Here is a 23,841-nt window from a genome sequence, read left to right as displayed (position 1 = left end):
AGTCTTCTTGCTGACTAATGCATTCTATCCGGTGTCACTGGGGGAGGCCCCTGGTTGGCTCTCCTATGGATCCTGAGCCAACAGGAGGCAAGCCCAGCATACCTTCATCGCCTGCCACCTGCTGGGCCCTTGCCCCACTTGTCCTGGGCAAGGCAGCCCAAGGTCAGAGGTGGCTTGGCTTTCACATCTGACCCCTCGGCTCTCTATCCAGGGCTCCTGCTGGGAGATTTGTTTCTCCAAAGCTATGAAATATTATATTAGATATGGAGGGGAAGGTGGCTGGGCCCAGGCCTGACTAGGGGCTTCACTTGCATTTGTAACAATTTTGTTTATCACTTTTGGGTAGGCTGACTTTTAAAATCGTTATCTAAGAGTTGTTTAAACAGGTATATGTTCTCTTCTTTCTGGAATATTTTGTTAGCAAGCCACCTAGAAAGGAATGCCTTTGTGTGATATTTTGTAATTATTCTTCTGTGTTGCTTCCAACTTAAATTTTTAAGTTGTGTCTCCAAACTCCCCATTTCTCACCTAAGTAAGCAAAATACTCAAATAAAAACCATTTTAAGTTAATGTAGCCTTAAAATGTTTCTGAAAAACAAAACCTTTAAAATAATATGCTAATGGATAGTCGTTACCTTTCCCTCCATTGCTTACTGCCTGAGTTGTCACCAAAAGAAAAAAAAAATGCTTTTGGGGGGCATACAGGGTAAAGTGGGAGTTACCTGCCTTCAGCCAGACCTGATGGCCCTTCCCATGCCCATCATAATTGACTGAGGGTTCCGACAAGATGCAGATTCTTGGCTCTTCCTCCTTTGACTGGAGGCTTGTTCCAGGCAGAAAAAATGTATTTTGAGCAACTGCCAGCAAGCGAGTTAAAAACTGTGCTCTCCCCTAGCAGGCTGGCAAAGGCAAATCATTTGCTGTATTTCTTGGTAGCCAACCATGGATACCTCTGTTTGGCCAGCAGCCAGTACAGACAGGCCCTGGGTGGGCAATGACAGCTGGTGAGGTCTGAATCTTCATCCCAGTCCCTGTCCCTCAGGGAGTAATGCACCCTCCATCACACTATCACACCGGGACTGCTCTACCTGTCTGCTGCTTCCCTCCCAGGACCCAGGTAGCCGTGACAGACAAGTCTGTCTTGTCTTGTTTCCTTGCATGTTGGATTCCAGTAAGTGATTGAGTTTAAAGAAGGCTACCACAAATCTGCTTCAGAAATACTTTGGAAATAGTTGGATACTTATGACAATACTTAATAAAAGATAGATTTTTGCTATTGATTAGGGACTATGAAATATGTTGAACTCAGAAAAGAATATAAACTGGTAAGGATAATTACAGACCTACAAATTGCCTTCCTCCCATGATCTCATTTAATCTTTTTTTAGATTAAATTTATTTTAGGTATAATTTACATGCAAGAAAATTCACACATTAAGTGCACAGATTGGTGATTTTGACAAAAGACAAGACCATTGCCATCTTCCTAGAATGTGCCCCTCCTCCTGCCCCCATTGATTTGATTGTTGTCCCTAGAGATTAGTTTTGCAGGTTCTAGATGGCCTTTTATCTCTATAAGGCTATGTGGATGCGTACCATTGCCCCTGCTCCCAGGGAGGCTGACCCCATGCCAGATCTCAGGGTCCGGAGCACTTTACTCTTACTGGACCTTGCCTCTGTGACTGGGCATCTGAAGGAAATGGTGGCAGAGCCACAGAACTGAATTCCATTCCTGTAGATTTACACCTAGAGCAGTATTTGAACTTGTGATGTTTTGTGAGAAGGAGAAATTGAGAAATTCCAAACGGACTGAAGGGTATCTTTGGGAATTTGGACTAAGAGGGGATAACCACTTGTTTTACTGCAGTAGATATTAAGTGCCTGCTGCATGCACTCAACTGTGCTGGCTGATATGGAAGATGTGAAATGAAGAGAAGGTTTGACCCTTGCCAGTGAGCTCTTGGCTTGAAAAACAGATTAGAGAGAAATGCAGCGTCCCTTGTTTAGAAAACAGAAAGGGTGCAGTTATAAGGCACTAAAATATGAAGTTGTTTTCCTTTCTATTATGGTTTTTCTTTCTTGATTTGTCATGGTGTTTTAGTTGCTACTTTATTATTATTTTATTTATATTTTCTTTATGTTATTTTACTATTATTATTTATTATATTAAATCCTTAGCATTGAGTTTATCATTCAACTTTATATTGTCCAATGTCCATTTTAGTTTAACTACAAATATAGGAGTATTTAACTCATGTGGAATCATAGAAATAATAGTATTTCACAATTTGTGCAAGTATATGTAGTTTATTCTTACCAGAACTGGAAACTCTGCTCAAAACTATCTCAACTGTATTTATTTCACTTCTTGCCATATGTACATTCTACCAGCACTGCCCGTTCTCAGCTCCTGACGATGTAGCAAAGACTGAGAGGAAGAGAAGCTCTGAGGTACTGAGTCACCCTTGCCCTCTGTGTCACTGTCTTCATTGTGTGTGGTTGTCTGGTACAGAGAAGTAACCCAAATAATGAAGATTGAGATAGAGCTTCTTGGTTGTTAGTATGTACTGGAACTCTATTGCCTTCTCCAGCGTTCAAAGCAAGTTCTGCTTGCAATGGAAAGCATGGCCTCTCCTGGCTGACCCAGTCATAGATGTTACCTTACCCTCCCTTCTAGTCTCACTGAATCCCGTCCATTCTGGGTCCACCAGGATTCCATGCTTCTAGGGCACAGAGAACAGTGTCTGCCGGTGGGGCTGCACGGACCTCCCCTGCTCACTAGGATATGCTCTAGTGTCCCATCAGGCTTTGCTTACACAAGTTGAGATAAACTTAGTAAGAATGCCAGGATGGTGGCAGCTTTTGAGTGCATATTTCCCAGGCTGACTGCACTGGTATTTGTTCTGTGCTCATAAGTTCCTGTGGGTACCTTCTAGATGAGGATATAAATGGAACCTGGTGTGGGGCAGTGGCCCAAGCCACCAACTGCCTGGGGCCCTCTGGTGGCTGGAAGCTGTTCCTGTTTTGTAGTTCCGGGCTGGAGGGAATAAGAGGAGCACTCTCTTCCTCTAGCTGAGGGAAAGCCTTTGTAGGACAGGAAGGAGGTGTGAAAGCAGACACATCTGCTCTGCTGCCTTTAACTGGAGCACCTGTTGAAGTCACTTCATCTCTCAGTTTACCCATTTATCAGATGGGGAGAAGCTAGGGAGTGAGATATCTGAGTTGTGTTGACTTGAAAATTTAAGTGAAGCATTTAGCATGGGTCAGGCACACAGTAAATGCTCTCAGTCATGGTGGCCAGAATTATTTATATTTTCCCCTCTGAGCCACAGGTAGGCCAGCAGGTGAAGCCCTTGTTCCTGAAGCCACACCCACAAGGCAGATAGGCACTTTGAGATGATGACTCTTGGCACTTCTCTGGGTGTCAGACCTGCTGTCAGGCCCCAGCTGTCTCCACGGCAATCTATTCTGACTTGTGGTTCCAGGCCTTTCCTGAGCTTTCTGTGCCTCCTGCTGGGAACTGTGGGGGCTGGCAGCACCTCCATTCCCAGCTGCGCCTGGTATTTAGGGCCATGGCCCTGGCGGGCCTGGCCAGTTCACCATCCTCTGTTTCCATAAAACCCTTTCTCTGACTCGGTGTTAGGGGATTTTATTGCTGTTCCTTTCCAGACTTTTAGAGTTGGCCTAGGGGATGACTATCTTCCTTGTTAGTCACTGTATGTTTTTAAAGTGGCAACACAATGCTCATTAAAGTGGCATGACATTAATATTTTTTCTTTTTAAAGGTCTTTTTTGGCTCGATTAAAGAGTAAAACCCCACAGAATAGTTGCCGAGAAAGCATTCAAAGGACCTAGTGTGCATCAGAAACCATGAAGCGCCTGTTCGTTTGTGGGCTCCCATGAAGGTCCAGAGTTTGAGGGACTGACTGGGAGTGGAGACCCTAGCTTCTTGATTTCAAAGGTGCCGCCATTTCACCCAAGCTGCTTGGTTAATGTAAGAAAGGTGTTTTGCCTTAAATGTTTCCGGGGGTTGACTGGGCAGGAAGCTCTTGTCATTGCTATAAAGAAACTAGCAAGCAAGAGAATGAAAGCATCAAAGCACCCACAGGATGTGGCCGAGCCCTCCCCGGCCCATCGCCCTCCAGCCACTCCGAAGGTAGAGTGACATGACCTTAAACTGCTTCAAGCTCACAAGATGAGTTCCAGTTTAAAGTTCAAGGCATTTGTTTTTTCACCTGTTTCCTACAGTTTTAAGAAACTTCTGAAGAATTAGTATGTAACTATATCAGACTCGCAGGCGTTTTCTCAAGGGAAATGTTACAGTAGGAAGGGAAAGAAGTGGCTTCTTGACTGAGATGTGAGACAGTTTCTGTAAAATAACAAAAATCCTCTTTAGAGCAATCATGGACAACATGATATATGTTTTTTTCCTAAGATTTGACCTCACTTAATAATGTCTGCTTCTGCTAAAAGCCACTGCCCAGTGTTGCTGCCGGTGGCCATGTAAAAACTAGGACAACAGTTGTGAAACTAGCCCTCATTTGTGACACGGTGCCCTTCACAAATTCGGTGGGGCCGTGCTTCTGCTAGAGCTGACTTTGACATAAGATGCTAAATGATGAAAGCAAATTATACAGCAAAGGGGAAGACAGATGAGAGGGAGCTTCCCCAAAAGTTCTTTGGGACATACATTTCTGGTTCTGAGAAAGTTTATCATGCCAGTGGTGAGTGGCAGAGCAGGCTCCTCAGAGGCCTTAATTTTGTGTGACTCAAATACTGGCATTATAACTGTCTTTTCTAGCACAGTCTTAACTTGACAGCAGTCAGTAAGCATTGAGTGGCTTGATGTTTTATCACTTGGAGAAAAGAGTTTGAAGGGATGACACACAGCTTTTACTAACATTTCTTCATATCATTAAATTTTCATACAGGATGAATATTTTATGGAGACATCTTTTTTTTAAAGGTTGTTTTCATGGTAGAAGCTGGTATCCACTTAAATCCTTTCACAGATTGACTTAAGAATAGTTAAATACTAGCCCTTTTCTTGTTTGGTTCACCTGGTGTATGTGTTTCTAAATGTAGTCTAGGCATATGCACTGTTCTAATTTGTAAACTAGAATAGTAAACTCTTAAATTAAATCCTGGCTTTTACACTCTTACCACCAGGTAGCTAAGAAAAAATATCAAGCAGGAAAATTCTAACAACTATGCAAAGGACTTGTGATCATTTTCAATTTCTGCTTAAGTGATGAAATATGAAACTGTAGATGGACTGTGTTTCAAGAAAGAAAAACTGCTGAATAAGTGACAGAGGCAGTTCAAGCAGTGCCAGGCCAGATGGACATTTTCATGAGTGTTTTTGTTTTCTTAAATATTGGCAATGTTAAAGTAGCCAAATTTTGCTGATGTAAAACTTTATTTTAGACTCTGAGCCTGGTCCACCTCCATGCCTACCCTGGATGTCCACATTATTCTGGACCAGCCAGGTGTGAAAAGAGTTTGGCTTTTGGACCCTTTGATTCCCAAGTCCTGACCACAGTAGTGGCCTCCGACTCAATACTTGATAGGTTGGTAAAGTTGTTTACAGAGATAGTGCTTGAATTAATTTAGAATCAACTCTAAAGCCCAAAAGTAAAATTTGCTAAATTGAATGTTAATATCTCACATGTCTTAATGATAAGGTACTACAGGGAAATCATGCACAGGCAAGGTGACATAACAGGGTGGAAAATGCTTTTAGACTTCTTATCATGGACTACGTCTATTAGGGTGAGGACAGTACCACATGGCAGAAACTACCCACCCTACCCCCCATGTTTCTAAAGCATCTTGAGAATGGTGAATCTTGTCCCATGAATACAGAACCCCACCAGTTTCCTTCCTAGTGCTTCATGTGGCTGCTCAGCTTCTATGCATTCCAATTTGCTCTTCTATTCTCTAATTATTAACTTTGACAAGTAACCTCTTAGTTGTACATGATTTTATTCACAGTTCGTGTTTCTGACTCAAAGTGAACTTGAGTTCCTTAATCCTCTAATGGGAATTAATTGCTTGTTTCAGTGCTTAACTCTGATCCTTTCTCAGTCCCCACAGGGATAAGTTTCTTCCTGACAGATCAGTGTTTGTTGTTCAAAACACAATCAGAAAGGTAATGGTGTTTTTCTTGTGAAAGGATCCAGAAATGCAGATTAATTTTATTTTTTATTATATAAGTAACTATTCTCAACCTAATATAAAGGATACAACTTAACAGATAAAATGTAGAAAATTATATTGTGATTATTATTTCCTAGAAAAGAAGTTTAATTTTTACTGCCAGGTTTTCTTTTATGAACATGAGATGTCATCTTCTGCAAGAAGAAAGTTGCTAAACTGATTTTCTGCAGTCATAATTAACATCCTATGGCCTAACCATGATCATTTCTATGTAATATCATCTTCCCAGGTATTCTTGGCTCTGAAAAATCATTAAGACCACAATCAATACTTGATATGGCTCGATTCCATCTCCCTTTTATTATGTAGCCTATTCCTTTTTGGTTTTATTTTTAAGGAGCTTCATAAAAATATAATCTAGCACATATTTTCATATGCTCTTGCTAAACGAAGTAGCTGGGGTAGAGAACTTAGGAGGGAAAGGGTCAAGGGGAAGAGATAATAAGTATTCATTGGGGTGCTGAGGCCTGGCCCATAGTCAGAGTCAATAGGATTAGATGTCAGGAACATAGGATGAATCCAGTTTTAAATAGCAGGAACAGAGGCTCAGAGAATTTAAATAACTTTTCCAAAGATTCACAGTTGCTAAGATTAGAATTTGATTTAGACCTGTCATTGTGCCACAGTACGTTTTATACTTGTCATGCATTGTGTCCTTAAATGTCCATCTATAAGTAAACACGGAGGCCACCCTGTTTGACCACCAGTGTCCTATAACAGGCCTTCCTGGGAGCATCTACTTCACATTAAAGCACAGATGGAACCACTATTGAAGGGCATTCTTCAGTTTGCTCCAGAAGAGCCCAGATGGCTCACCTACAGTTATTTCTACCCATTATGTATTAAACCAAATTCTGGCATTTTATCCAAGACTCTGACCATAACCCAGTACCTTAGAAGGAATGACATAGCAGAAGGGGACAGGTGGAAGACACAGTAATATATGAGCCTTAGAAGTTCGCATCCCCTTCTGCAGTGGCAGTGCCAGTGCCACCCCTTATAGCCTGGCCTAGGGACTGGTGCATCAGGAAGGTCCTGATGTGCTCCTGGTCTGTAGAACCACAGGCATATTTAGAGTTAGCCCTAGCTTTAGTTCTGAGAGGATATGACCAATATAATAGACTTTCCACATGTTCTGTTGGTTATGACACAGTGGCCCTTGAAAACTGGGTGAACATGACAGACAAGGAACAGGATTATAGGGAGATATGGAACTAAAAAAAGGGGGAGAAAGACTAAACTCAAAGCTGGCAGAGGAAATAAATAATAAATATTAGAGCAAAGATGAACAATAGAGAAAATCAACAAAACCAAGACTTGGTTCTCTGAAAATATCAGCATAATTAGCAAACTTTTAACTAGATTAACCTAGATAAAAAGAGAGAAGATACAAATAACTAAAGTCAGAAATGAAAGTGGGAAATTACAATCCATTTTACAAAAATAAAAAGGATTTTAAGAGAGTACATTGAAAAACTGAATGCCAACAAATTGGATAACCTAAATGAAATGGATAAATTCCTAGAAACACAAAAGCTATCAAGACTGAATCATGATGAAACAGGAAATCTGAACAGACCTAGTAAGGAGACTGACTCAGTAATCAAAAGCCTCCCAAGGCAGAAAACCTCAGAATCAAATGGCTTCACTAGTGAATTCTACCAAATGTAAAGAGAACGCCAGTCCTCTTCAAATTCTTCCCAAAAATTGAAGAAAAGGTAACACTTCCAAATTCATTCAATGAGGTCAGCATTACCCTGAACCAAAACCAGACAAAGAGACTATAAGAAACCTATGGACTCATATCCCTGATGAAGATCAGTGCAAAAATTCTAAACAAAATACTAATAAACAGAATTTAATGACACATTAAAAGGGTTATATGCCATGATTAGTGGAATTGACTCCTGGAATGCAAGGATGGTTCAGAATAGAAAAATTGATGTAATACGCTGCATTCACAGTATAAGGTTGCAAAAAAACCACACAATCATAATTGACACAGAAAAAATGTATACAAGATTCAACACCATTTCATGCTAAAAACACCTAAACTAAACCATATAGAAAAAGCCCACAGCTAACAACATATTCAATGGTGAGAGAAAAACTTTTCTTATAAGATCAAGAACAAGACAAGGATGTTTGCTTTTACCACTTTTATTCAACATAGTACTAGAAGTCTTACCTGGAAAAATCAGGCAAGAAAAGTAATAAAAGATATCCAGATTGGAAAGGAAGAAGTGAAATTATCTGTTCTCATAATTTATAAGTAGATACCCTAACATTTCCACAAGAAAGCTGTTAGAACTAATAAATGAATTCAGCAAAGTTGCAGGATACAAAATCAGTACACACAAATCAGTTGCATTTCTATATATTAACAATGAACAATCTGAAAAGAATAAGAATAAAATACTTAGGAATAAACTTAACCAAGAAGGTAAAGACTTATACTCTAAAAATTATAAAACATTGCTGAAAGAAATTAAATAAATGAAATCACATCAGATGTTTACGGCTTGGAAGACTTAATATCAATTCTTATCAAAATCCTCAACTGCATTTTTTTTTTTTTAGAAATAGAAAAATCCATCCTGAAGTTCTTTTTTTTTTTTTTTTTTTCAGATTTAATGTGTTTTATTGATTAAAATATTACATTTGTGCCAATTTCCCTTCCCTCTGCTCCCCTCCACCCGGTGGCCCCCCTCCCTCCAGTTGTCCCCCCCTTTTAGATTATGTCCATTAGTTGTGCATACAGTTCCTCCCAATCTCTCTCCGTCTATTCCATTCCCTCCTACCATGATCCCCAATTCCTATATCATCTCCCTCCCTCTCCCCACTCCCCCTCCCTGTTGACCTCCCCCCACTATGCTTCCCTTACCCACAGTTCCTTTTCCACTCTCGTTGCCTGTTTCGTTTGCCTTTGTTTCATCTCCCTAGCTTCTGTTTTTTAAACCAGTCCCTTTAACATCTCATATAACAGTGGTTTGGATCTAATGAACTCTTTCAGTTTTATTTTGTCCTGGAAACACTGTCTCTGTCCTTCTATTCTGAATGACAATTCCGCTGGATAGAGTATTCGTGGTTGTAGGTTTTGGATTTTCATTACTTTGAATATTTCTTGCCAGTCCCTTCTTGCCTGTAGTGTTTCCCTTGAGAAGTCAGCTGATAGTCTAATTGGGACCCCTTTGTACATAATTCTTTTCTTCTCTCTTGCTGCTTTTAAGATTCTCTCTTTATCCTTAATTTTTGACATTTTGATTATAATGTGTCTTGGAGTGGTTCTCCCTGGGTCCAGTCTCTTGGGAACTCTCCTTGCTTCCTGGACCTGCATGTCTATTCCCTTCCCCAAGTCTGGGAAGTTCTCCTTTATTATATTTTCACTCAATTTTTCAAGTTCTAGTTCATCTTCCTCATTCTCTGGCAAACCAATGATTCTTATGTTGGGCCTTTTATAGCTGTCCCAGAGGTTTCTGATCCTCTCATTGTTGCTTTCTATTTCCTCTCGCTGCATTGGTTGACTGCTTGTTCCTTCTCCATATTCCAGTTTGTTGAAATGAACTCTGGATTCCTCACCATCTGTCTCGTATGTGGTTTTGTTCCTTTCATTATGAAAGTTTTTCGCTTCTTTCATATCTTTTTCCTGCTCTTTTGTGAATTCTGTAAGCCACCTGATAACAATGGCCCAGAACTGAGCCTCTGACAGGTTTCTTATCTGTTCATCTGTCAGGTTCTCTATCTGCTGTCTGGTGAGTTGTGCCACCGGGATCTCTATATTTGTCTGCCACATTTTGACAGATGCGTTTTGTTTTCCTGGGCTGGCTGTCGGGGGCAGTGCCTGTGTACGCGTCACAAATCAGCGACCGGCCGGCGCCTGCCTGTCCGCGACCTATTTCGCAGCCCTGTGGTGCTTTCTGTGGGGGCGGGGGTCCAAGATGGATTCACACAGTTATTCAGCTAGGAGACCGGGATCCGTCCTCCCGCCCCCCTGGGCCTCACTGTTCAAGGCGATGCTGCGGCTGCTCTCCCCAGCGCCGGAGTCGTGCACGCCAGGGGCTTGATTGCCTCTGGGATTTTTCGCCGCCCCGCCCACCGCTCCGCAAACAGCTTTGCCTTCTTTAACTCTTACCTGCCCAAATGGCACCGCTGGTTTATAACTTAATATGTTGGGCTTCCGTGTAGTTTTATTTTCTGGAATTTCTAGTTATCCTTTGTTTTGAAGTAGTTGTATTCCTCTATAGTTGTAGAGGAAGACCTAGCGTGTCCGTCTAAGCCTCCATCTTGGCCGGAAGTCGCCCCATCCTGAAGTTCTTATGGAATTTCAAAGGACCCCAAATGAACAAAGCAATCTTGAAAATGGACAGCAAAGTTGAATGTCTCATAATTCCTGATTTCAAAACTTATTGCAAAACTACAGCAACTAAAACAATGTAGTACTGAGATAAAGACAGATATATAAACCGGTGGAAGACAGCCCAGACAACCCTTGGGAAATGGTCAAATGATTTTTGATAAGATGCCAAGACCAATGGGGAAAAGACAGTCTTTTCAACAATTGAGAAACTGGGTATCCACATGCAAAAGAAAGAAGTTGGACCCTTACATTATATCATATACAAAAATTAACTCAAAATGGATCAACGACCTAAATCTAAAAGCTAAAACTATAAAGCTTAGGAGAAAACATAGGGCAAAAGCTTCATGACATTGGATTTGGCAATGATTTTTTATATATGATACCAAAATCATAGGCAACAAAGTTAAAAATAAATCTGATGACATCAAAATTAAAAACTCCACACACCAAATGATATAAATCAAGAGAGTAAAACGGCAACCTATGAAATGGGAGAAAACATATGCAAATCATATCTGATTAGAGGTTAATATACAGAAGATACAGAACACACCTAACACTCACAAGTAAAAAATAATCTAATTGAAAATGGACAAAGGACCTGAATAGATACTTCTCCAAGATAGATAAGCAAATTGCCAATAAGCACATTAAAAGATTCTCAACATCACTAATTATTATGGAAATGCAAATCAAAACCACAGTGAGATGCTGCCACCCACACCAGTTAAGATGGCCATTATCCTATCAAAAAAAGCAAAACAAAATATAGCAAATAAGTGCTGGCAAAGATGTGGAGAAATTTGGACCCTTGTGCATTGCAGGTAGGAATATAAAATGGTGCTGCCGCTAGGGAAACAGTATAGAGATTCTTCAAAAACTTAAACTTAGAAATACCATATGACCTAGCAATACCCAAAGGAATTGAAAGTAGGGGCTTAAAGATGTATTTGTGCACTTAATTTATAGCAGCACTGTTTGCAATAGGTGGAAACAATCCAAATATCCATTGATGGATGGATGAATGAACAAAATGTGGTACATAAAAACAATGGAATATTATTCAGCCTTAAATAATTTAGGAAGGAAATTCTGTCACATGCTACAACATGGATGAACCTTGAAAACATTATACTAAGTGAAATAAGAAAAATGACAAATACTCTGTGATTTTACTTTTATGAGATACCAGAGTAGTCAAACAAACTCATAGAAACAGAAAGAAGCATGGGTGGGCTGGGGGAGGGGAAACAAGGAGTTAAATAATAATTTAATGGGTACAGAGTTTCAGTTTTAAAGTGAAAAGTGTTCTGAAGATGGATGATGGTGACAGTTGTATAACAATGTGAATCTACTTAAAACTAATGAAGTGTCCACTTAAAAAAGGTTAAAGTGGGTACTTCTGGTCAAGATGGTGAAGTAGGAAAATGCTGTGCTTGCCTTCTCCCATGACCACATCAAAATTACAACTATATTATAGAGCACCATTGTTGAGAACCACCTGAAGACTAGCTGAACAGAAGTCCAATAACTAAGGATATAAAGAAGCCTTGATGAAACTGGTAGGAGGCATGGAGAAAAGGAATGTGCAGGTCCCACACTCACATGTGGCAACTGAGAATCAGGAGGAATAGCTCAGCTGTGAAGGTCCCCTCTGAGAAGTGAGGGGTCCCAGCCCCACAGCCTGGGACACCAGTGCCAGGAAGAAGAGTCCCCATAATGTCTGCCTGTGAAAACAAGTGGGGATTGTATCTGAGTGAGATTGAGCGCTGCTGGAGTGTCTGGCGTTTCTCTTGAAGGGCCCGCACTTTCTCCCAAACTCCCAGCAGAGGGGCAACTGCTCAAAAAGCACCAGGGACATACAGAGGGGAACTGAATGAGAGCTAGAGGGGCAGGAGTCAGGTCTTTCCAGGGACAGAAGCAATGACAGGCACCATTGCTCCTTTATTGAGCCCTTTCCCCATGCAGCCTCACAGATGCAGGTAGGTACTAAATCCGAGCTTTCCTATTAACCTTGCTAACACCATTCACTCTACCATGGTGATTCTCTCAGACATAGCTCTCACATCTCACGTGCCTGGTCAGAGCTGCTTTCAGAGGCATTTCCACACAAGGGGCCTGCCTTGGTGCAGACTTTCCTAAACTCTTTCAAGGGGCCACAAACCCCAAACAAACAGCGGCAGGCCTTGACGTTCTCTTTACCTCTTGCTAAGTGGCCTTAAGCCCCACACAAATGGTGATTGGACTCAGCTTGCATTGTAACTCCCATCAGGTGGCCCCAAGTCTGTGATAAACTGCAGCCAGTGTTGGCTTGGAACATAAACTAAGCAGCCACAAACCTGGCAGAAGTTGTGGATGGCTTTAACTCACATTGTTGTGCCCATCAAAGGGTCCTAATCCTGGCACTAGTAGCAGCTGGTTTTGGTTTGCAGCGTACCATCTACCAAGTGCTTCTAAGCCCAGCACAAGTGGCAGCCAACCACAGATCACTCTGTAGCTCCCACCAAGCAGCCGCAAATGGGGCATAAATGAAGGCCAACCTTGGCTTGCAACAGAGCTCCCAAAAGTGTCTAAAACCAACACACCTGGTGGTTGGTTCCAGACCACACTGGAGCACCACCCAGTAAGCTCTACAAATGGCACACACAAAGGGCAGACAATTTAAAATACACAGCCATGAATATACCTTGGTATATGTGAAGCACATGGTAACCACAAACCAAAAATCTACAACAGATATACAATAAATAAATAGAAGGGAATACAAACATAACACTATAGAAAGTCATCAACATACAATAAGAGTAAAATAAAAAGAGTTCAAGTGAATACAAAAGAAATAGAGAACTACAAAAATAATCAGAAAATAATAAAATGGCAATAACTACATATCAATCAATAATTAAATGCAAATGGACTAAATGCTCCAATCAAAAGACAAAGGATGGCCGAATGGGTAAAAAAATAAGACTGGTACATATACTGCCTATTAGAGACAACTTCAGATTGAAAGACAGATTGAAAGTAAAGGGATGGATAAGGATGTTTCATGCAAATAGAAATGATAAAAAAAGCTGGGGTAGCAGATGACATGATACTAAAGAACCCACCAAAACTATTAAAACTAATAAGTGAATTCAGTGAAGTACCAGTATACAAAATTAATATTCAGAAATCAGTTGTATTTTTATACACGAGTAACTGTCAGAAAGAGAAATTAAGGAAACAATCCCATTTAAAATTTCAACAAAAGATAATTTAAAAACCCTAGGAATAAATTTAACCAAGTAAGTAAAAGACTTGTACTCAAAAAACTATAAGAGACATTGAACAAAATGAAGAAGATACAAATAAATGGAAGCATAAACTGTGCTCATGGTGGGTAGGAAGCGTTAACATTATTAAAATATCCATAGTACCAAAGCAAATCAGTGCAATTTCTATGAAAATACCAATGACATTTTTCACAGAATTAGAGTAAATAATCCTAAATTAATACGAAACCAGAAAAGACCATGAATAGCCAAAGTAATCTTGAAAAAGAAGAACAAAGTTGGAGGTATCACACTGTAATTGATATCAAACTACTATACTACAAGGCTATAGTAATCAAAACCACATGGTACTGGCATAAAAACAGACACACAGGTCAGTGGAACAAAATGGAGAGACCAGAAATAAACCCATGCTTATATGATCAATTAATCCACAACAGAGGAGGCAAGATATAACGTTGGGGTAAAGACAATCTTTTCAAAAAATGGTGTTGGGAAATATTGGACAGATACATGAAAAAAAAAAAATTGACCACCACCTCATACCATATAAAAGAATAATTTCAAAATGGACTAAAGACTTAAATATAAGACTCAAAATTACAAAACTCAGAAGAAAACATGGGCAGTAAAATCTCTGACATTTCTCTTACCAATATTTTTGACCTATTTCCTCAGGCAAGGGAAACAGAAGAAAAAAATAAACAAATGGGACTACATCAAACTAAAAAGTTTTTGTGCAGCAAAGGAAACCATTAACAAAATGAAAATGGAAGAAGATAGTTGCCAATCATATATTCAATAATGGGTTATGAGACTTCTGGCCAAGATGGAGGCCTAGACATGCTGGGTCTTCCTCCACAACTAAGAAGGAATACAACTACCTCAAAACTAGTGACAACCAGAAGTTCCAGAAAATCGAGCTGCATGGAAGCCCAACAAACAAAGATATAAAGAAGAAATACTCTTCCTGACAATTAGGAGGAGCAGAGCCCGGGTGGAGAGGACGTAACATGGTAGTGGTGGCAGCGGTGGCAGTGGCAGGCTGGCGGAAAGTGCAGTCACATGTTTTAAAAAGTGGGGAGGACACATGGGGCACCTTCTCAGTTCCTGACTGACCACGCAGCTCACGGTCCCAGCACCAGGGAAAATCAATCCTCATTGCTTCTGACTGTGCAAACCAGTGGGAGTTGGGGCAAAGGAAGATACTGTTGGTCTCTCAGCAGGGTCCGCTAGTTTAAACAGCCCCCACGGTCCTAGAATGTCCACAGACCCACCCACTCTTGAAACTATGGCCAGGGCAATAGCTAGAGAGGCACCAGTCCCATATGAAAGTGGGAGAAGTGCCTGGAAAAGGGGTGAGTGTTGAGCAAGTGGCATTGTTCCCTCTCTGACTCCTCCCCGACATACAGCGCCAAAACATGGTGAAACGGGTCGCCCTGTACTGGTGAATACCTAAGGCTCTGCCCCTTACAATGTAACAGGAGCAACAGCTCTGCCTAAGACACATAGGCAGACAAACACAGGGGCCTCTCAAGATGAGGAGACAGAGAAGTATGGCCCAAAAGGGGGACTAGATCAAGGTTTCAGTGGGAGAACTAAGTGATGAGGAGACAGCCAACCTAAGAGACGTAGAGTTCAAAATGCTGGTGATAATGATGCTCAAGGCTTGACAGATATGCTTGAGTATGGCAGACACATAAGGGAAGAAGTGAAGGCTATGCTAACTGAAACGAAGGAAAATCTATGCAAAACCAGTGGTGAAGGGAAGGAAACTGCGGTTCAAATCAATGATTTGGAACATAAGGAGGAAAACAACAGTCAACCAGTAGAGAATGAGGAAACAAGAATTGAAAAAAATGAGGAGAGGCTTAGGAACCTCTGGGACAACTTTAAACATGCCAACATCCAAATCATAGGAGTGCCAGAAGAAGAAGAGGAAGAGCAAGAAATTGAAACCTTATGTGAAAAAATAATGAAGGAACACTTCCCCCATTTGGTGAAGGAAAGAGACATACAAATCCAGGAAGCACAGAGTCCCAAACAAGCGAGACCCAAAGAGGACCACACCAAGACACATCATAATTAAAATGCCAAAAGTGAAAGTTTATAAAGAGAGAATCTTAAAAGCAGCAAGAGAAAAGCACTGAGTTACCTACAAAGGGGTGCCTATAAGACTATCAGCTGATTTCTCAAAAGAAACTTTGCAGGCAAGAAGGGACTGGCAAGAAGTATTCATGGTGATGAAAAGCAAGGACTTACAATCAAGATTACTCTACCCAGCAAAGCTATCATTTAGAATGGAAGGGCAGATGAAGTGCTTCCCAGACAAGGTAAAGCTAAAAAAGTTCATTATCACCAAGCCATTATTATATGAAATGTTAAAGGGACTTATTTAAGAAAAAGAAGATCAAAACTATGAACACTAAAATGACAATGAACTGAACTCTAAAATGACAACAAACTCACAACTATTAACAACTGAATCTAAAAAACAAAAACAAAATCCAACTAAGCAAACCAGAAAATGAACAGAATCATAGGTATGGGGATCATTTGGAGGGTTATCAGCTGTGCGGGGAAAGGGGGAGAAATGGGGAAATGGTGCAGGGATTAAGAAGCATAATTGGTTGGTATTAAATAGACAGGGGGAAGTTAATAATAATATAGGAAAGGGTGAAACCAAAGAATTTATATGCTTGACCCATGGACATGAACTAAGGAGGATGTGATTGATGGGGGAAGGAGATTACTGGGCAGAGGGGAGCAAAGGGGGAAAAACTGGGACTACTGTAACAACATAATCAATAAAATATACTTTAAAAAATAATAATGGGTTATTATCCAAAATACATAAGAAACTCATACAACTTAACATTAAAAAAAAAAAAAAAAACAGTTAAAAAAATGGGCAAAGGAATTGAACCGACATTTCTCCAAAGAGGACATATAAAAAGATTCTCAACATCATTAATCATCAGGGAAATGCAAATTAAAACCACAGTAAGACATCTCCTCAAACATGTCAGAATGGCTGTCATCAATAAATCAACAAACAACGTGTTAGCAAGAATACGGAAGAAAGGGAACTCTCATGCACTGTTGGTGGGATTGTAAATTAGTGTAACCACTGTGGAAAACAGTATGGAGATTCCTTAAAAAAAAAAAAAAAAAATAGAACTACCAGATGACCCATCAATTCCACTTCTGAGTATTTAGCCAAAGAAATACAAACACTAATACAAAAATCATATGTATCCCGTGTTCACTGCAGCATTATTTATAATAGCTAAGATATGGAAGCAACCTAAGTGTCCATTGATAAAAATAGTGCATATATACAATGGAATATTACTCAGCCATAGAAAACGCGAAATCTTTCCATTTGTGACAATATAGATGGACCTAAAGGGTATTATGTTAAGTGAAATGTCAGACAGAATAAGATAAATACCATATGATTTCACTTATATGTGGAATATAAAGAACAAAAATAAACCAAGCAGAAACATAGAAAGAGACAAATTTATGGTTGCCAGATCGGAGGAGCACTGGAGAGAATGGGTGAAAAAGGTTAAGGAATTAAAAACCTACAACTTGCCAGTTATAAAAACAGTTACGGGGATGTAAAGTAGGGAATATAGTTAATAATATTGTAATAGCTGTGTATGGTGTCAGATGGGTAGGAGACTTACCGGGGTGATCCCTTTGTAAGGTATGTATATAAATGTCTAATCCCTATGTTAATACACCTGAAACTAGTATTGTATGTCAACTGTAATTTTAAAAAATATTTAAATGGTTAAGATGGTAAATTTCATGTTCTGTATTTCTCAATTTTGTAATATCCAAAAATTAAAAAGTATATATAGAGAAAGAATTGGTTTATCAAATACAATTCATTCAAACTGTTGCTGCCACTGCAGAACCTGAGTCCCAGGCTGTACTTCACAGTAACCCGCCTTGGCCTTGGTGTCAGTCTGAAAGGCAGTGCCATGGAGGCTGGTGGAGTCTCCTATACTTAGGTCCAGTTCCTGGTGCTGTCCTGTCCAAGCTCTGGGCCTGGAGCCCTCATCTAAGCCACCTTATTTAATTTCCTCAATTGTTAACTGGAGATAATACCACCTATCATACAGAGTGTTGAGGATCTGGTTAGCTAAAATGACACATTACATTTAGCATGGCCTGTGGCACTCAGGGAAAGCTCAGCAGAGGACCTGCTGCTCAGCACCACTGCCCTTGAACCTGGTCAAAAGCCTTCCTCAGAAATGCCATATTCCACAAGTCTCTCTGATCACTACTGGCTATCCTTGTACCTGAACTCTCCCTAAGCCCACTATCACTCTTGGATAAATTTTTTTTTTCTTGCTTTGTAGTTGAATCCCTTAGTAATAAAAACAAGCATACTTTGCTGAGAACCTGCTCTGTACTGTACTGTACTTTTATGCCAAAGCCCAGGCTTTTTCCTATAGGATGGTCCTAAACATCTTTCTATTTGCAAGTCCTCAAGCCTGGTGGTACCCTTCCCCATCCCAAACAGACAACATCACCCCCTATTTTAGGGAAAGGCCAGACAGCCCAGCATGAATGTCCCAGCTGCTGTCCCTTCTGCCAGGTCCCCTGCACCATGCTCTCAGCAAACTCACCTACTCTGTCCTTGTTCCACGTTTGTTTGAAGCCACCTCTTGTTAAATCTGTCTCCCTTTGACCTTCACAGAGGGCAGGGAGATGTCTCATTCCTTGTGTACCCTGTGCTCACCACTGAGCTTTCCTTCTTCTGGAATTGCTGCCTGGCAGAAAGGAGCTCCCTCTGCAAGCATACTCCTCCTGTTCTCCACCTTCTGCGTGGCTCTTCAGCCATCTCCAGCCCTCTCTAGTGCCCACAGTTACTACCTTACCAGCTTTCCCTTGGCAACCTAAAAGACACTAAAGTCAACTGTGCCCTCATAAACTCTGCTCATCATACCTCTAAGCAGGGGGCTCCTGAACCACCACATCCTCCATTTCCCATCAAGCCTCTGGAAAGACAAAAGGGACAAGGGCCCTAGGGAAGGACTGGATGTTACAATGGAGGGCTTTGCAGGGAGTAGACTCAGAAGGAACAAGCTCCTTTATTCCTGCTGATGCCCTAAATGCCACTCCAATGACCCAGAAAAAGATAGAAGAGGACAACAAAATTTAGAAGATATGAAACAGAAGTGAGTGATTACTTAGCAGCTTGGAGAAACCAGAAACCTACATTCCTGAAGGGTCAGAAGTCAGTGAGAAGCTCGAGGACTGGTACCCGGGATGGCAGAGAAGCTCTGGACCCGTGAGCCATAGGTGTGTAAGGACAGTAGGGGCAGGTGAGGAGGAGGCTGGAAGTGTACGAGGACCAGAGAACTGTCCCCTTCTGCCCAGCAGAGGACAGATGGGGGTTACTGTCCAGAGAGGCTGAGCATAAAGCTTGAGATTGGGAACTCCAGGCCCAGCCAAGGGGGCACCCTGAAAATGTAGATCAAGGGAAAGCCTACATATCTACAGATTCTTTTATCTGGGAACCTATCAAAACCTGTCCTCAGAGCCCCCACACATGGCCTGCCAACCGTCAGGCTCCCTATCCCTCACATAGAACTTCGGTTTCCTATATCATGCCTCACTTTTCAATATTAAAGGCCAGGTAAGTGTTACTAAGACCTTTTAGAAAACCTTTTAAAGAAACACATACCAAAACAAAGAGGGATTGAGGAGAAAGAGAAACGCTGCAGGGAAAGATGAAAACTTAAAAAACAACCAAACTCATGATAACATCTTCCCAAATATGAGGAGAGATGGTATTATGCTGTGAACAAACAGGATGCTGACAAAATGAGAGAACAAGAAAAAGATCTTGGAAATATGATGACAAAAATATTTAAAAATTGAGAATTGGAAGATAAAAGTAGAATATAAAGAACACATTGAAAGATTAATCCAGATATGCAACATCTGAGTAGTAGAGATCCAGAAAAAGAAAAAGGAAGGCTAGGGAAGAAAATTCCCCACCATGCAAGATAAGGTTTTCAAATGGAAATTTCCAGCACAATGAATGGGGGGAAAAAAAGAAAGAATGAATGAAAAAAAGAAGGCACATCATTATAGAATCTCAGAATCCAAGGGAGAAAAGACCTTAAGAGTCTCCAGAGAGAAATGCTCAAGTCCTGTACAAAGGACTGGATCCCAGTATCACTGGATTTCTCAGCAAGAACTTGAGGAATTAGAAGGCAAAGACGAAAACACCTTTAAAGTTCTGAAGTTAATTATTTCTAGAATTCTCTACCGAGCCACACTGTTAATTAAGGGTGTGAAATGAGTCAACTAAGAAGGGGCCATGGGACCCAGGGACAGGAATCAGGGAAACCCCAGATGGCCAGGGGCATCCCAGATGGTAGAAGTACCCAGGCTGAAACAGGACAGCTTCTGGGAGCCAAGGCTCCAGGCAAAAATGGAACCAATGGGTCATAAAGGCTGAAAGGCTTATTACAGTACTTGCAGAAAATGTGAGGGCAAATTGTTGTCAGAGAAACTTGAGTGAAGAGCAGAGAGGAAAAAAGCTGAAGCTATCTTTCCAAGAAAAACAAGAAGTCCAAGAAAGGAACTAAATTATAGTACACTATGTGCCTTATCTGAGAACAGTGTTTACACAGTTCTAATGCTGAATATGGATTTGACCCAAATTGTGATGGGAGTCTGTTGGAGGAATGTGGGGCAGACCGCGCGTGTGTTTGGAGCATGGGTATAGACCACTTCTGTAGCAATGGTAACCCCGCAAGCATGGAACACAGGCTTACCACATGCGCAGGTCTGTCCGTGTGTATGAACAAATGCCGGTATCAGAACAGTCCTCTGAAGCAGGCTGATATTAGTCCTTCCTCAGCTGAGGAAGTTGAGGAATTTGAGGCACAGAGAGGTAAAGTGGTTTGCCTACAGTCACAGTTAAGAACCCAGGCAACTTAGTTCTAAAGCCTCTGCTTTAAACTGCTCTGCTCACCTGCTTTGAGGATACAAAGGCAAGATGTGATTTAAAACCAACAATATGGAGATAAATACTAAATGCAACAGTTAAAAAGCTTAAAAGTGTTTCCTCAAGGGAGTGGGAAGGGTAGGAAATTCCATTTCTCTTATAAAACTTATGACTTTTACCGTATGGACACATTAGTTCTAAAAACGAAAGAGGGGGGAAAAGCTAGGGCACCAGTGATGAGGAGGGTGGGACTCCAGTTGTGACAGGTTTTGCCCCAGTGTGCAGCCTTAGTCATCCTCGCCAACCTGAGACTCAGCTCCATAGGACTAGATGGTTTCCAAGTTCTTTCAGGTCTTCACATTCTGGCAGTGATCAGAACGAGCAGTGATTTGGAGAACATGTTCCATAAAGACAGCCAGTCAGGGTGATGTGATAGGACTGAAGGACTGGGTTAGGCGCTGCTTCAGGTCAGCCATTCAGGGAGTACTGAAGGGCAGGAACTGAGTGGGCGAGGGAGCAGTGACTGTGGAAGGCCCCAGCGTGGGCAGGTGTCATTGGTGGCTGGAGGGAGATGAGGTGCAACAAGCCAGCTGGCACCAACAGGGAAAGTCATGGAGTTTGCAGCCAAGATTGCCTGGGCCTACAATGGGAATAGGCTGGAGGGAAGAGAGAAGCAGGCCTTTTACAGGATTGGGGGACAGTCCTTGGACAAGGGTGGTAGTGGTGAAGCGGGTAGGAAACTGCAGATCCTGGGTGCATCCTGAGGGAATGGACAGATCGGCTATAAGACAGGATACAAGTGTGGGGCAGAGAAGTCAGGGATAGCTCCTCCCAAATGTCTGGTCTACAGGGCTGCTGCACCCTCCTATCCAAACCTCTCTTCCCACCCTTGTCAGAGTAACCAGAACCAGAGCTCCCATCATGTCCCTGTCCTGCTCAAGGTGTTGCAGTGTTGTCAAATGCCTGGGGTGCATGTGCCTGCCAGCCTTCTGTTTTCCCAGGGCCAAGCCTTTCCAAGTACAATTTACATGAAACCCATGGAACTCTTGACATTCTACAGGCTGGTGACTGAGACCAAGGCAGTTGGGCATGAGGGTGAGGGTGTGGGCAAAAGACATGTTGGGACTATCCACCCGCCTCAAATGCCTTGAAGAGGTGAGGCAAGGCTTCGATAAGATCCCCAGACCAGCCCTTGTTGTCTGAGAAGAGGGTAGACCTGTGAATTAAGTATGACTTCTTCAAGGGCCATTTCATCATGTGATTAATGTCCAGGGGGTGTCACCCTCCAGGTGTTTCTGGCTGGTTGTAGGCTGGCAGATGGACGCATCTTTTGTTTGCCTGCACAGGGTGTCTCGTTTCCAAAGCCTGTATTAAAGAAGCCTGCCATATTACACAGGGTTCGGCAAGCAGGGCAGTGAAGTACCGGGCTTTGAAGAGGGACCCACCCCTGTTCAACTTTGAGTTCCATTGCTGTTTGAGTCACTTTTACAGAAATCACTTTTGTCAATTACATAAGAATCTGTGGCCCAGACCCTGGCAAGCAGTAAATATTTACCTTCACATTGGAGCCAAGGTCGCTGTGGTAAATCACAGTGAGTCACAGGAAGCATCATTACCCTCTAGGACCTTGAAAAAGAAACACCAAAATGTCCTATTATTAAAGATTTGCTGGGTCGTACTGTGAGGACCAGAATGTAAATTTAGTACTGAAACCTGAATTATCTCTTGTAGCCCATTACAGGTGACTTATATATAAACACATTTATATTTGCTTATCATTACTTCTGCTTTTCTATAATAAATACTTATTATGTAATTTTTAAAGAACTTTTAAAAAGATTGAAAACTAACTGCTTTGAAAAGCAGCAGTTCTATCTCCACCTGGCAAGTATGTTCTCAATTGAGTGCCTTTTCTTGGAAAATGAATATAAAGGGTAGGCAGTGTTTCCTGGAATCTCAGAACCCACCACATGATGGTCAAGAACAGTGGGCTCTGGGCTGTGTTGGGGGTTGGGAGCAGCTGCTTGAGCACAAACCTGAAATACTTACTCTCTGGCCCTTCTCAGACAAGGTTCCAACTCCAACTGAGACCATGCCTCCTGCCTGCTTCTCTGGCACACAGACCTGCTAGTCTGCTTCCTTTCTTCTTTGCAGTCTCTGGACAGCATGACCAACGTGTTCGTGTACGGAACCCTGAAACGAGGCCAGCCCAACCATAATGTCCTCCTGAATAGCTCCAACGGCTGTGTGACCTTCCAGGGCCGGGGCCACACGGTGGAGCCTTACCCCCTGGTAATTGCTGGTGAACATAACATTCCCTATCTGCTGAACCTTCCGGGGCATGGCCACTGTGTGGTCGGTGAGATCTATACTGTGGATGAGCAGATGCTGTGCTTTCTCGATGAGTTTGAAGGCTGCCCAGATGCGTACCAACGCACCCAGGTGAGGATTGTGGTTCTTGAGTGGGAAGGCACGCGCAGCATCCCTGAGGAGTCTCCAGCTGCTGAAAGGACCCTGCAGTGCTTTGTGTACAGTGCAGCCACCTACCCACCCGAGTGGGTCCACCTCCCATACCACGACAATTACAACTCTCAGGGAACACACGGGCTTCGCTATAATCCACGGGAAAACAGATAAAAATGTGAGAAATGCTCACCAGCTGAAGGGAAGACAGAGCACTGATGATTATGAGATTACCTGAGCTTGGTCTGCACTCACTGAATGCAAAAACATTATAATGCCCTTTGAAAACAAGTATTTGTAACATTCAATCTGTGGAAAAAGAAATAATCTCTGTTTTAGTGGCAGTCAATTTCCCAGATAATTTTGACATACTGATAACAACATTGTGCCCTGAAATCTCTCTATCCAATATTGCTTTGTTGCTTGCTGCCTAAAGAGCATCATGGGCTTAAATGTATTGGATAAGAAAAATTTAGGATCTTAAATCTCCTAAATGACATTTTAACAACTCATGTGTTATCACAGTTTTTTTCTCTCTCTCT

The 23,841-nt window shown here is 41.7% G+C and overlaps 1 protein-coding gene across 2 annotated transcripts; it reads left to right on the top strand.

Moving 5' to 3' along the window:
* The first annotated feature begins 2,394 nt into the window (after window positions 1–2,394).
* On the top strand, window positions 2,395–23,841 carry GGACT (gamma-glutamylamine cyclotransferase). 2 transcript variants are annotated; one of them, XM_090258658.1, is made up of 2 exons: window positions 2,395–2,451; window positions 22,991–23,841. In XM_090258658.1, the coding sequence occupies exon 2, from the start codon at window positions 23,003–23,005 to the stop codon at window positions 23,471–23,473; it is 471 nt and encodes a 156-aa protein (XP_090114784.1). In that variant the 5' UTR covers window positions 2,395–2,451; window positions 22,991–23,002; the 3' UTR covers window positions 23,474–23,841. The 2 variants fall into 2 exon arrangements, with proteins under 2 accessions (XP_090114784.1, XP_090114783.1); XM_090258657.1 differs by having other exon boundaries at window positions 22,903–23,841.

The sequence above is a fragment of the Furipterus horrens genome, unplaced genomic scaffold, assembly GCF_987537825.1.
Source record: "Furipterus horrens unplaced genomic scaffold, mFurHor1.1.pri manual_scaffold_12, whole genome shotgun sequence".
Classification (NCBI taxonomy): domain Eukaryota; kingdom Metazoa; phylum Chordata; class Mammalia; order Chiroptera; family Furipteridae; genus Furipterus; species Furipterus horrens.
Note: the sequence above shows the minus strand (reverse complement) of the source record. Positions and strands in the feature narration are given on the sequence as shown.

Bases quoted from the DNA above. Each gene is read 5' to 3' on its own strand.
- GGACT (XM_090258658.1), top strand. From the start codon at position 23,003: ATGACCAACGTGTTCGTGTACGGAACCCTGAAACGAGGCCAGCCCAAC.